General features: G+C 31.6%; 1 protein-coding gene across 1 annotated transcript; it reads left to right on the top strand.

Annotated features, from left to right (window-relative positions):
* Positions 1–239: 239 nt before the first annotated feature.
* Positions 240–14,559, top strand: LOC122582325 (GDSL esterase/lipase At5g45670-like). The gene is made up of 5 exons (XM_043754694.1): positions 240–499; positions 604–728; positions 13,435–13,686; positions 13,793–14,018; positions 14,139–14,559. Exons 1-5 carry the CDS (start codon positions 259–261, stop codon positions 14,381–14,383), a joined length of 1,089 nt encoding a protein of 362 aa, XP_043610629.1. The 5' UTR covers positions 240–258; the 3' UTR covers positions 14,384–14,559.
* The last annotated feature ends 1,133 nt before the right edge of the window (positions 14,560–15,692 follow it).

The raw sequence follows: 15,692 nt of genomic DNA, 5'->3' as shown, positions 1-15,692 counted from the left end.
CAAAATGCCGTTGGGTGGAAATTGGATCTTGATATTTAGAATTGCGAAGTGTTATTATAGGTTACGAACAATTAAACAGTAATGTTGCTAATATGTAAATATATGTAGATTGATTTTACAATTGGTGTCTGGCCAGACGTATTAAATATGCGGGTAGAGGTAGGTGATATATATCGATCTGCTACCTATATATAATTATCGCCACACGAATCAAATTATATATGCAACTTAATTATCAGATATTAGTAGTACTTTGACATGGGGTTTGGCACTCATGTTTTGGCATTATTATTGGTGTTTACATTAACACTGTTAATAATAGCCAATGGCGATCCTCAAGTCCCTTGCTACTTCATATTTGGTGATTCCTTGATGGATAATGGTAACAACAATAATCTTCTTACGCAAGCCAAAGTTAACTTCCCACCATATGGAATCGACTTCCCTGATGGCCCAACCGGCCGGTTTAGCAATGGCCGAAATATTGCTGATGTTATCGGTATAGTTATTATATATCTCCTTAAGTTTATGCATGTATACAGGAAAACAAGTATATATGTTTAGCTACTCTAAAATTGTTTCCTTTGCGTATTAATTAAACAGCTCAATTACTTGGGTTCAAGAGTTCCATTCCGCCGTTTGCAACTGCAAAAGGGGAAGAACTTATAAGCGGGGTAAATTATGCGTCTGGCGCAGCTGGAATTCGAGATGAGACCGGACTACACATGGTACGTTTTTTCAATAAACGTTCACATTTTCAAATGCAAAAATATAAAAGAAAAAGTTTCCTACATGTCAATTTGTACATATTTGCACATGTCGAAACTTACAATACTCCACATATTTTTTAAAAGTGTGCAAAAGTAAAATTTGCTTAATATATCAGTATCATTATTGAACATCAAGCATACATCAGTTTCATGTAACATCTCAATCATATATCCACCACTTTCATACTTTCCTTTTATCGCAATAAAGATCATAATTAACATTACTTTTATCACTGTATATCCATCATCCCCACTTACCCCAATTAACATCTTAGATCTTTTAGACTTTTATATATGCGCCACATTGAGCGCTTTTTGAACAGAGAGCCACGGTAATTAAACAGTAACTAGTTCCGTCACCCGGTCGTTGCCCCGGGAATTGATCGGAAGATTCGAAACTGAATCAACGTATTAACGAATCTGCAAAGAGAATCTTTTACTTTAGTTCAAGTTCAACTTCTCATATCTGTAAGCGTGGAATAATAAAGGATTTCGGAAGTCTCGAGTATCATTCGATGGCAATTTAGGAGTATCCATGTTAATAATAAAATATGGAGAAATGTTAGGTAAAACATGCAGTACCTATCTTAGGTAAAACATAGAGATTATGTAAAATTTAGGAGAGCTATGTATGTTTATCAAATTGAAAGATTTAATTTATAACTTTTTTTAAAGTGACAATATGCTTAGATAAAGTCTGCAGTACGGATCATTTTCCCTTATAATATTAATAAAACTTCTCAAACTTCTCAAATATCAATCGTTTAACAAATAGTACACTTTTGAATCATTATGTAACCTGATTTTGAAACCTGTCATACAGATATATCTTATTATTCAACATAAATCATAACAAAGTATAAATATGTGTATTATAAAATAATATGAATTATGATCATTATAGCTTTGACATATAAGCATCTTTTAATATATTACACGAATCAAAACATAACCATATTAAAATAATAATGTGTAAAAGCAGTCACTGTTATAGATTAGGTTTTAAAAATATAAGTGAAATCGCAAAATATTGTTATAAATACACGTCAATTAAAATTTTGGTGCAAAGTCCATGGTTTTATAATACAATCACAGAAACACTTTAATGAAAAACTAATATGCTCATGATTTTTAAAAAAATATAAAAATGCCTGGAGGAGTATTCATGAATAATTTTGGTTTGATTTCAAAATTGAACTTACCACATGGGCCAAAATACAAGGATAGTGTAGAAGCAGAAGCATGAGAAGAAGATAGACTGAGGAAAAAAAGGCAAAAAATATTAAAATATTGTTGAAATGAGAGGCACAAAACCCGATTAATTGTTGATAATGTTGTTTAATTGTTTATCAACGGACAAAGATCGTCTCAAGTTCTTATTTTCAACTTTTAGTATAAAATCAATTAACAAGATTTAGAAAAAAATTAATTTTAACATAGTTCAAGTTTCCTCTAACTTACCTCTATAGGATCTTTATTCTGTATCAACATTAAAAAAGGCTAGACGAATATCAACACGATACAACCATGTGGTGACGGTGACGACGAGTAGTGATGGCGGTGACGGGTGGCGGTGTTGGTGGCGGTGAGGGTATTAATGTAAAAGTGATTGATGTGAAAGAAAGTGATATAATTAATTATTTTAAAAGTCGAGGAATATACGTACTAAGTAATATCGTATTATAGATATTTTAAATAAAAATATTTAAATTAGTGGGGAAAAAAAGAGAAAAAAAAGGTTTTTTAAGTTTATCAACTACTTGGTCATAAAGTTGAAGGAAACAAATGATTTGATTTGCAATGTACTAATAAAGAAGTAGAGATGAGTCCTTCAATGATTAACTCAATAGTTGGACACCTGAACGTTTATCTGTAAGGTCTTATGTAAAATATTCTCAGGCATGAGATTTACAGGCTGTAGGTTTCCTAAGGCCTTAATGAAGCATTTACCGGGTGGGGAGGACAGGGGGAGGTAAATGGGTCTTAGGTCCACGGTAATCAGTTCGGATAACTGTGGTCTGACCCTTGCTGTTAAAAAAAAAAAAGAAAAAAGTAGAGATAAAGAGATAGATATAGTTTTAATCTACATGTACCTAATGTACGACTCCCAGGTTTTTTTCACCGTTATGCGGGGATCGTTAAATAAGAAGATACAGTAAACGAATAGGCACGTGCTCTACATAGATACAAGTCGATACAAGTCTAGAGTTACCTACCCACCACAAAACTATATGTGGTTGAGGTTTTAAAAGGACTAAAGTCCAACCTTTTAGTAATGTTAACATCAGTTTAAGCAAGTACAAAAGGTGATACAGCCTTTAAATTTATTTCTTTCCTTATTTAAAAAATATAAAAAAGTTGTTAATTTGTAAAGTTTGAAAGTGTCAATAAACTTTAAAAAAATATAAATTTTCCAAATTTATGAATATATAAAGAAAATTTTTAGACTTAATAGTATGAGCAAACGTCAATCTTTTTAGAAATCAATTCTCTAGTTATCTTTTTCACAACTTCGTTTACGAAAAGAACTTTATAAATTAGCTTTCGTACTTTTAATCATGAACATTTGATATATTTATTTAGAGGTTAAACATTGTAAAACAAGTATTAAAGTAAAATAAATAAGACAAGATCTTGACCTTTAAATCATAGTTAAAATGACACGTAATCAAAAAAATGTCCATGTCATCATGTACACGTGTCAAATGTTACTATTTTCGGGAATAAATGAAAGTTCATTTCTAAAAAGTAAAACTTTTAAAGGTCACTGCTAATTTCGTGAATTGATCGAAAGGTGCTTTCTATTTTCTACAGTTATCCCCTATTAAATATTCGTTTACACATTCTTAAATGTCAACAAATTACAGAAATTTCACAAGTACGAATAAATAAATGTGAACAAATAACATTTTGTTGTAATGACACATGTTTATCTAAGTGTTTGGGTTTACGATTTAAAGTGATTATTTAATTGTTCAATTTGTAAAAACGCAAATAATTTAAATAAGTGTTTGTATGAAAAAGTGGTTATCTGCTATGAAAACACAGTTTTTTAGAAGCATGTACATACACGCTTTTTTCAAAACGCAGTTTTGAAAATGCATAATCTGTTTTGGAAACATAAAATTTATTTTGTAAACGCAATGACAAACATCTCCTAAGAAATGTGTTTATTTGATTTCGCTAACTTTATTTTATAAATAATTAATGATGTAAATCTTTGTTTAATTTTCTAAAACTATGTAATTAATTATTATAATATTAAAAACTAATCATTTATACATCTACTAGGTATTTTACCCGCACGATGTGCGGCTATTTAAAAATGTTGCTTTAGTTATATGAATATTTATAATAACTTTTAACAACTATACATTATTTAGGCATGTACATATAAATTCATATTACAATTAAATGGAAATTTTTAAATTTTAAATGAAAATCTTTGCATTTATATAAAAACATACATTATCAAATATTCATATTAACTATCATAAATTATACTTCATGCAATACTAATGAACATAAAATGAAGTTAAAATCTAAATGTAATGTAAAATCATAACGATTTTTTATTTTTTTGCAAAGTGATATGTGACTTATTAGAATATCATCACACTCTTTCAAAGAAAATAGTTTCATAAAACTTACTTAATCAAATAATAAAATTCGTAAAAGTTGAAAAGCTTTAATTATATATAGTTAGAAACCAAATTCAAATTATAATTAGATTACAAAGAACAAATCTATAATTCAAATTACGTTGAATTCACCTAATAATTGATAATAGTTTTTATAAAACGTAAAATCACCACCACGAAAATGATAAAAAACTATATTACAGTGTGATATATTATATTGGTTATATTGGATAGTAAAATTAAGAAATAAATAATTTGAAAACCAAATATTTTTCAATTTTAAAAATCGATTTTAAATTCATACGGTTTCTATTATGATATAGAATGTGAATTTTTACTTTTATTTTTGTAAGATTTTGTTTACATATAGATTTTATTTTTATTTAATTTAATAGTTTTAGATAATATAATTTTGTAGATTTATATATTGTAAAAAAATATAGAGATGCCACATAGGATAAAGACCTATGTGACAATTTTTAAAAATAACTTTAAATTGTAGAAGACTTTAAAATGCTAGGATAACTATTGTTTTAATATTTATATAGATAGATATTCAATGGAGTATTCAGATTAGTTTACATATAATTCAATTAATCTAAATAATCAAGTTAGACTTATATACATCACGCTTTACTATCAATACCAGTACTAGTATACATGTAAGACAAAACTTTTTATTTATTTTTTTCTTAAAGAAAAAAAGTTTGTTTGCACGATCTTTTCATTATTATTATTATTATATATTTTTATATTATTATTATCATTATTATTATTTATAATCTAATTAAAAAAATAGATTGAGGGTATAGTTGACATCTTTAATCCCTGTCCTTTAGCTTAATACTCCCTTTTTATTAATCCTTAATTTTTTTAAAATTTATTTAATAAGAAATAGCCGACCTTTAATAAAAAAATCTTATAAAAATCTTCTTTTTACGGACTACAACATACAAAATAAAAAGAAAAGAAGGCCCAATCATATTCTTGGCCTATTCTGATTTTGGCACCTGGACTTCACACGGGATAAGGGGCAGAAGTCAAGAGTCTTTTCGTTTATCTTTTTATTTAATTAAAGTTGAAAAAATAAATGGTAAACTGGAATCAATATTTATATGTAGTTAATTTTCATATCTTTCTTCTTTAGCTTTCGTATTGATTAAGTTGTGATATTGGTCATATACTTTTTTTTCTTTTTGTTTAACTAAAGTTGAAAAAAAAAAGTAAACTGAAATCAATATTTAGGAGTTAATTTTCATATGTTTTTTCTTTAGCTTTCGTATTCTTTAACTTGTGATATTGATCATACATTTTTTGTTTCACAATTATTATAAGATTTATATATTTTAAGACTACTTATCCGATGAACGTGCCTGAGCACTAGTTATTAAATATACAACGTATTACGTACCTATTAAAAGTATTTATTTCAAGTACAGTAGTTTGAGTGTGTCGCTGGGAAATAGTTTACGCAATTCAAATATTCCAAAACTAAAAATTGCACAATGCATTTTATGTGTTAGTTTTACTGTAGACGCACACTATATATCCTTATTAGTCCTAATACTCGTATAATTTACGGTAGTTGTATAGATTGTATCATAAAAAAAATTTGAATATGCCTCATACTATATAAGATTTGTGGGTATGAAATTAATTTTGGTTAAAATAAATCGATGATCGAAGTTAAATTATAATAAACAGTAATGATAAATATAATATATGTTTAGTTAGAGTTTTGGACTTACCTTAAATTTTTAGAATCACATCAAAATCGGAACTTGTAAGCATAGTGGATGACGACAAATAGCCTTGTGATTTCGGATCGTAAACTCAAATTTTTAAATCTTCATGTTAATAACTTATTATAAGTGAGATAAGTATAAAGAGTTGAAAAATTGGGAAAGAGCAAGAGATAATTTATTAATGAGAAACGATCAATCAAATAAGATTATAATGTCTTTTGTATTAATAACCTAGGAGATAGAGTTTAATTCTAATTCTAATAAGAAAATTCAATCTATATATAGTTAAAAAAGCTAATTTAATAAAGTAAATAATTAAAAGGACACGCGTCGATCAAGGAGTATGCCACATGTCGGTTAAAGAAAATCTCAATCCTGTTTTAGTTTATTAGTAGATTATTACGTTGCGATAAATTAGTTGTTAAAAAGAAAAAGAAAAAAAAAACCTTAAGTTATCATGTAAATTAAATTCAAAATTTTTTAATAAATAAGAAAGTAAAGTAAACAAATGCTATGCAATCGTATGATACATTCTTTATGCAAAGGAGATTCACATTGTCATCACATTTGGAATGTTTAAAATCATTGTTATGGATTTTGACTTTATATATATCTTTTATGTTATATAATATTCAAAAATAATTATAGCAAATATATATATATATATTCAATCAATTCATATAACTTTTATTAATTATTATATAACACAAATAAAAATATGTAAGATCATAATTAAAAAGTAAGATTTTGAAATTCAAAAAAAGACACTTTTAATGAAACTAACCTGAATACAATATTTAACTTTATCATTACACTAACTAGTAATGAAATCTAGACTTAGGCCACAACCAATTCAATCCAAGACACCTTCATCCCTCTTTCTCATTACCACATCAACTTTTCTCTCTCTTAAATCACATCTTCCCCACTCACTACCAACCTCACATCTTCCTCAACTTTTATTTTATTTTAATATATCAAAATAAAAAACAAAAACTTAATTTTATTTATAAAAAAACATTACATTAAATGAAAACACATTACATTAAATTTTAAAAAAAAACATAACAAACAATGTACATAATTAAAACATTACATTTAAATTAAACCTAGATAAAATTAAACTACATTATTAAACCTAAATAAAGCTACTCGTCACCCTTGTCCTCGTTGGCTCTTCCTCGTCTTCGTGTTTTTCGGCATCGGCATAAAACCTCCCCCACTTTTGTTACAGGTGTGCTCAATATGCCATGTGAGCCTTCAAGTCTTTCCTCGCCAGACATGTTGGAATCGGTTTTGCCAAAAACTTCATGGCATCCCTAATATGGGCATCTTCCAAAGCCTCTTGTTGCATTCGAAGATACGCAGTAAGAGTTTAGGCCGCTTCTGAACCCGATGACCGGTTAGATGTTGCATCGGACAAATTAGACAACCTCCGGCTTACGTTACGACCCAGTGGTCTCCTAATCGGGTCATCACCAAATAACCCCTCAAGTGGTTGACCCGTTTCATTTGCAGCCGGCGTCGAACCACGAGGCGCATCATCGGTAGTCAAATTTACTGTTTGAGCCGGTTGCCTACTCTTCGAGGCGTTGTCATTCCAAAAGATGACCACGTCATGAAGAAGGTCATAGCAATTCTGGTAATGCCAATGTTTCTCCCCTGTCGTTCTCTTATACAACTCTATGGCTGCGTCGGACACCTGTTTGTCATCCGCTCCGCTTTTTCAGGCCTGCTCATTAACTCTCTTCAACGCCGCACCAAACTCCTTAACACCTTTTTTTTTTATCTTGTTCTATTTTCCATGTATTTGGCTTTTCGTACGGTCGCCAAATCTTGTTTCCCATTTGAACATTTCCATAATTTTATTCCAAAACATGGCATCTGATTGATTCCTACCCACGACCGAGTCCTGCGAAAATAACACCTTTTTTTATCTTGTTCTATTTTCCATGTATTTGGCTTTTCGTACGGTCGCCAAATCTTGTTTCCCATTTGAACATTTCCATAATTTTATTCCAAAACATGGCATCTGATTGATTCTTACCCACGACCGAGTCCTACGAAAAATACACCCAACAACATGCCAACAATTCCGTATCGTCATCCTCCCAATTCCTTTTCTCAAGCGGTTTCCCGAGCCTCCTTCTCCCCCGGCAGGACCAACCGTTTCAACTTCATCTTCATCATCAGCAGATGCGACGCTACCCTCTTTAGGTGCATTAACTGGGTTTGGTTGTTGTGGTTGATGTTGGTGTTGGTGTTGAGGAGTTTGGAAAGCTATTTGAGCTTGGGCTAACGTCATTCGTTGTTGTTCGTTCCAATTATTACCCATAATTGGATTGTGAGTGTTATAAAATGGTTGTGAAAATGGGTTCACGCAATAACTTGAAGAAGGACCCTTAAGGAGCAGCGGGTTGAAAGAACTTATCGGTTGACTTGTTTAGCCTTGGTTGGTTGATGAACTCGCCGGTGCCGGGTAGTCGAAAATTTGTTGCCACATATCGGCACCAACGGTTTGATTTTGGTTAAAGTTTTCATTGTTGTTGTTCATGATTTTGGTTAATGGGAAGAAAATGAAATAAAGATTTGAAAGATAGAAAGGAATGTATGTGTGTGTGTTATTTGAAAATTGAAAGTGAAATGAGAAATGAAGGTGAAATGGTTGTTTAAATAAAAAGGAATAAAGTAAAAAAAAAACAAACGTTTATGTTTAGTTCAAATTTAAAAAATAAGAAGTTTTTTTTTGTTTTTTGTTTTTGTATGACCACCGGACCTACAAGCCCCGCTCCTCTCTCGTCCTCCCTCTTCCACCCAACGAAAAAGCTCCATTAGCGGAACCCGCTAACAGGTTGCTGCCAACGGCTTCCTCGTCGACACAGGCCACAAACTAGCCATCGATGGGTCGTTGGCCAAGGCCTTAATAAGGTCGTATTTATCTAATGACTTAATTAACTAAATAAGAAATATTTAACCCATTAAGTTAATAGATATTATTTGTTTTTTTATTTAAAAAACAAAAAACAAATTTGTTTATTTAATCTAAATAGACACCTTTTTATTTATTCAATCACTTAATTCACTAGGCAAAAAAAAAAAAAAAAGAAAGAGACAATTGCATATATATCTAAATATACTATTAAAATTACAAATATCTCCAATAAAAATTCAAAATAACAAATATAACCAACTATATTTTAAAATACAGAGATCTACCACTTGCATCCTTTTCATCTAATATATTTTATTCTATGACCATTATATCCATTTTTATGAAACTTTAATTCATGCTAACAAGAATATCAACAAAGAAATAAGAGTAAGTTACATTTTTCGTCCTTAAAGTTGATACTATTTTCACTTTTCATTCCTAAACTTTAAAAATTCTAATTTTGACCCTAAAGTTGTCCAATTTTTTAAATAATCGTCCTTTGGCCTTACGGCGTTAAAAAATGGCCGTTAACGTACGCACGTCCTAGACACATGAGGGCAGTAATATCATTTCACCTTACACTGAGGGACGAAAAGTGAAAAAATAGCTACTTGAGGGACGAAAAGTGAAAAAATAGCTACTTGAGGGACGTAAAGTGAAAAAATAGCTACTTGAGGGACGAAAAATAAAAATTATACAAATAAATTTATTCTTCCATTCTTTCTTTTCTGATCATCTTTACGATCGTCTTTTCCAATAGAATTTTCCGACTAGACATTTATTTCCCCTTTACCCCCAAGCCTCTCCAATCACCACCACCTAATAACCACCAACAACAGTTGTCACTACTAGCAATCGTCGTCTGTAACCAACTCCAGCCACCGTCGTCTATAACCACCACGAGCCACTGCCACCCACCGCCACCCCCGCCTATAATTACCAACAGCCACCGCCACTACAATCAACAAGAACCACCACCGCCTACAATCACCACCAGCCACCGCTGCCTACAATTACCACCAAACACCGCCATCTACAGTCACCTCCAACCACTGCCGTCTACATTCACCACCAACCAACCGTCGCTGCTTAGAATCACCACCAACCACCGCCGCCACCTACAATCACTACCATCCACCGTCCCCCTTTCAATTAAAATCAAAATTTAGAAAAAGAAAAAGAAAAGATGACTGACATGTTTGAACTATAATTTGTTTTATTGTTGTGTTTTGAATGTCATGAATTTGAGTAAATGATTTTGTTTGTGGTTTAGATTTGGATTCAAAGTCGAGTTTTTATTAGGTATCATCGAAAAATAAATGTCTAGTCGGAAAATTCCATCGGTAAAAATGATCGGAGAAGATGATCGGAAAAGAAAGTATGGAAGAATAAATTTATTTGTATGATTTTCATTTTTCGTCCCTCAAGTAGCTATTTTTTCAATTTACGTCCCTTAAGTAGCTATTTTTTCACTTTTCGTCCCTCGGTGTAAGGTGAAATGACATTAGTGCCATCACGTGTCTAGCACGTGCGTACGTTAATGGCCATTTTTTAACACCGTAAGGCCAAAGGACGATTATTGGAAAAATTGGCCAACTTTAGGGTCAAAATTGTAATTTTTAAAGTTTAGGGATCAAAAGTGAAAAACGTACTAACTTCAAGGACGAAAAATGTAATTTACTCAAGAAATAACTTGTCATATTCACACTTCATAGTCCTATGTCTTTACCTTTTTAGTCTCATCCACCCACATTTTTCGCTTGAAACCTCCTGATTGCTTGGAAACACAACCCCATTGTACATATTTCTTGGTGACTGATCTATATAATCACGGCATGGCGGCAATCGGCATCGGTAGTCAATTAAAGGGTACGTGTGACGACTGTTTAGGGGAAGGGTGGTGGCTGCCATGATTATACAGGGGTGGTCGCTGGGTTATATACAGTGATGGTTGGCATCTTCAGCACCGCCACTAATCCCCAAATGCCACATCCCACTTTGGAATATGGAGGAACACCTTTAACAAACAACTCATAAAACTCCCCATTTTTTATTATGCGAAAGTAATAGCTTTGTGTTGAAGTCAAGTTAGAAAGGCAGGAGAGTTAGATATTAGAATAAATGGCAAATTTTACATGTGCGAATAAATTGGCAGGGGAGTCAAGAGAACATGATACTGTAGTATATATGAATTAAGGTTATATTTGTCTAATCCATGTTAAAAAATAAACTTGGATATATTTGTTATTTTGAATTTCTATTGGGGATATTTATAATTTTGATAGTGTATTTTGGTATATATGCGATTCTCAAAAAGAAAAAGAAAAAGGCCCTAAGATATAATCCAGGACTACATTCACAATTACAATATATGTAAATTGCAAAACCCATATTACACTTAGTAAATAATGGACAACAAGAACAATTATCATCAGAAGGTTGCCTTTTATATATAAGAATGGGGAAATTATTGACACTTTGATTAAAATTAAGGACCAAGATTCAATAATCATCTTTGAATCTTAGCCCTTGATAATAAATCAAAGGTCATGATCTCTCTAACTTGACCCCTCAAGTTTTTTTCAACTTGAGGGAATCTCCATCCGAATGAATGGCAGACACTTCTCCAAAACATTGAAATTGATGTGGTGGAGTAGCATGGGTTGCCGAACAGTTTTCATGATACTAATAAGTTTAAAGTTAAAACTAAAAAATTTCAATTATATATATATATATATATTGCCGGTAGAGCAGAGAGAAAAAAAATAAATTTAAGTTTTGATTTGGACCATTGAAATTAATAAGCAAAACGATCTGAGCCTTTGAAATTAAAATTCAAGATATGGTAAGTAATAAATAAACTAAAAGTCAAATTTGACTATTTTAGATATGGTAACTATTTTTATTTAATTTAATATATGTTTTTTTAATTATAGTAACTATTTAATACTCAGTACATGATAATTATTTTCAAAATGATTTGTATGTTTTAACCATTGATCATGATAATTATATACTACATGTTAATGGTAATTACTTTCAAATTATTTGCATATTACATGCACGATCTAAACATTAACTTTTATATAAGTATCTTCATCATTCCATTATTAGAGCATTAGAGCCAATTATTAGAACATTAGATTTTAGGCTCGTATTTAATACACATGGATTATCACATCATCAATATTAGGTGTTAATTTATTATAGTTTAAAATTTATTATAGTTGACGGGTCAACGGGCTGATTTCAATTCAAATGAGTGTTTGTTGTCTAATCAAATAAATTGGTGGAGTCGACCTATTAAAAAACATTATATAAATTTTTATAATTTTGGGTTAACAGGTTGACCTAATAACCCAAAAAGGTCAACCCGACTCCGACCAAATGAAAGCAAGTTGGCAGATTACCGAGTTGAGATCTTACGACTCTAACCCAGTTTTCCGTATGAGTTCAAGTCTAATTTTGGGTAAGGTTAATTATTAACAATCTTAATAAATATCAAACCTACTCTATATATGTTATATCAAAAAGTATACAAAGTTTAAGACTTCCTTTTAACATTATGATCGACGTAATAATAAGCTTTATAGTTAGATATAAGCTAGGCTTTTAAGTTTACTTAGTAACGCGGTCACCGACCGAGTATTAATCTAGTTACTCTAGTATGGGGTTGCCAATTACCTTAAAACTGATTAAATATTTAGAAATAGTACTAGAAATATAGAGTTTTATAGAAATTATGGGGTTGCCATGGTCACCCGTGGTCATCACATAACTCCTCCTCCGGATGTGATAAGATTGTCAACATTCTATCGATGAAGAGCTTTGGCATTTGATTCTTCTGCATTGTCTCCATGGCTTTTTTTTTTCTTCATTTTTTCTAATTTTTGTCATTTTGAGTGAAAGAGAAATATGTGTAAACAATTACACCTTTTTGGCTCTATCCATAGATGGATAAATGTAGGTTACATACCCGTTATGTTACCATTTGGTTATAAGTATTTCTTTCACTTTAATTTTCCGTCTATATTTGACATACAAAGTAGGTGATGAGCCAACAAACTTATTGTTAACTCTTGTTGAAGTAATTCTTAGGGCACGTTGATGACTGATGTCCGCGAAATAATATTATTATAACTCTGTCTTATCAAAATCATTACGGAACAAAAACGGGCTAAACACCTATAAAAAATTCAGTTTATGTACATTCCACGTGTTCATTTCTAGTAATGCATTTGATTCTTCTGAATTATCTACATGACATATGGTTTATTGAGTCCTGTTTGTATGCATTTCGATTAATTACTTGCTCAATCAATACATTAACGTGGTTCTAATTTTAGGGTGGAAGAATATGCTTGGGAAACCAGATAAAAAATCATTTGATCACCATCTTACGACTATCCTACTTGATTGGAAAGGGAAGTCTTGTGGAGACAAGGAAATACCTAAGCCAGTGCATATATACCGTCGGAATGGGTAACAACGACTACATTAACAACTACTTTGTTCCCAAATACTATCAGACAAGTATTCGATACACTCCCGAACAGTATGCACAAGTCCTCATCAAACAATATTCAGCACAACTTCAGGTTCCTCTTCAATTATCGATCTCCAAATTAATTAGTCACTATATATAAGTTTTATATAGAATATAAATGTTGATAACAAAAACGACGTAACAAGTTCAATCCACAGGAATTGTACAGACATGGAGCCAGAAAGTTTGGAATTTTTGCACCTGGTCAATGTGGTTGTACCCCGGGGATGATGGCCACTTATGGTGTAAACTCATGTGTGGAAGAGGTTAATAACGCGATCTTATTATTTAATGCGCGTCTTAATACCACTATCGATGATCTAAACAATAAACTCATTGATGCAAAGTTCGTCTTAATCAACACTCTCCACGGGTATCCTAATGGTAAGTAGTATGTCATTTTTTGGTATCATTTGATAATCTTATAAAAGTTAACACACATGTATATGTCTGATGCTAAAAAGAAACTCATTAATTTAGTGTCCAATGTATCTATATGTGCAGATATCAATGTTACAGATACACCTTGTTGTGAAATTTCGAACACGAATGGCAAAGGGAATTGTATTCCGAATAAAGTCCCATGTAGCAATCGACAAAACTACTTTTTTTGGGACTCATTTCATCCGACCGAGAGAGTGAGCATTTTAGACGGAACAAAGGCATATGAAAGTCTTTATCCATTGTACTCTTTTGATGCTATTTCATCATCTGCGAGCAACGATACAGGCTACGTCAGTGATGCTTAATAGCAGGGCCAAACTCCCTTCTATCATGGAGCAAACGCGAGGGGTATCGTTTTTTTTTTTAATTTTTTTTTTTTTAAGTTTCAAAAATATTTAGCTTGTGCTTGATATTGATTCGAATCTTGGAATAAAATGCACGAGAAGTTTTATTGCAATATAAATAAATTCATCTCCATCTATATTTCTATGCTACTAAAAGGTAAGGAGTGGTGGGCGGTTTGATGATTTAATGGCACCATATACCGGCGGTAAAACCGACGCTGGTAACAAATTTATGGTCCGGCGGTATGCTTGTAAGGTTCGGAAGCCGCTCACCATGAAATGAAAAAACGTGGAACCATCTCCTTTCATCATCCTTATCGCATGAGTAAAAGCTTGTTTTTAAAGATTGTTGATGACATTGAAGCTCAAATCCTGTATTTTCAACAACATACGGACGCACGGAATAGAAAAAGCTTCACGCCAATACAAAAATGCACGTCGACAATTAAGCAACTCACAACGGGTGAACCATCAGACAACTATGATATGATGAGTATTTATGCATGACCGATCGAACGTCACATGAATGTCTTACATATTTTTGTGATGTGGTCGTTCATTTATATCGTTGAGAATTCTTATGTAGGCTGACTGTTGGTGCATATTTCTGGGTGACAAAAGCATTCTAGATGTGTCTATGTATTTTATATTCGAGTCTTGTAACTTATCTTGTTAAATTACCGTTTGTCAATAATATTACCTTGGCATATGTTTATATGTTTGTTTATTATCTATGTTTTGCAGGTACTTGACGTGAATGTAGACATTACATGTAAAGAGTAATTAAGTTAATATTGTTTTTACGTTTAACAGCAGTAGAAATATTAACTTAATGTATATTTGAGAAGCTAAATTTGAGAGACTAGTAAATCTGGGGTAGTATTTGGAAATACGAGGTCACAAATGAAATGCGAGGTCGCATTTGGAATACGAGGTCACAAATGAACTACGAGGTCACATTTTAGATACGAGGTCGCATTTGGAAATACGAGGTCACATTTGAAATACGAGGTTACAAATGAAATACGAGGTCACATTTGGAAATACAAGGTCACATTTGAAATACGAGGTCACATTTCGACAGGGTCGCAAACTGGGTTGTTCTTTCCCAAAATTCATTCTAGAAAACCCTAATCGTTTCTTTCAATTTGGAAGGTGTTTTTATCATTAGATTGTACTTTTAGACTCCTTAATATGATGGGAAAACAATACTAAAGTCGGAAACTCGAAAAACGGACTTAAACCCGAAAACCCATTTGAACAAAGTTTA

The sequence above is a fragment of the Erigeron canadensis genome, chromosome 9 (assembly GCF_010389155.1).
Source record: "Erigeron canadensis isolate Cc75 chromosome 9, C_canadensis_v1, whole genome shotgun sequence".
NCBI lineage: Eukaryota > Viridiplantae > Streptophyta > Magnoliopsida > Asterales > Asteraceae > Erigeron > Erigeron canadensis.
This window is presented reverse-complemented; position numbering and strand designations above follow the sequence as displayed.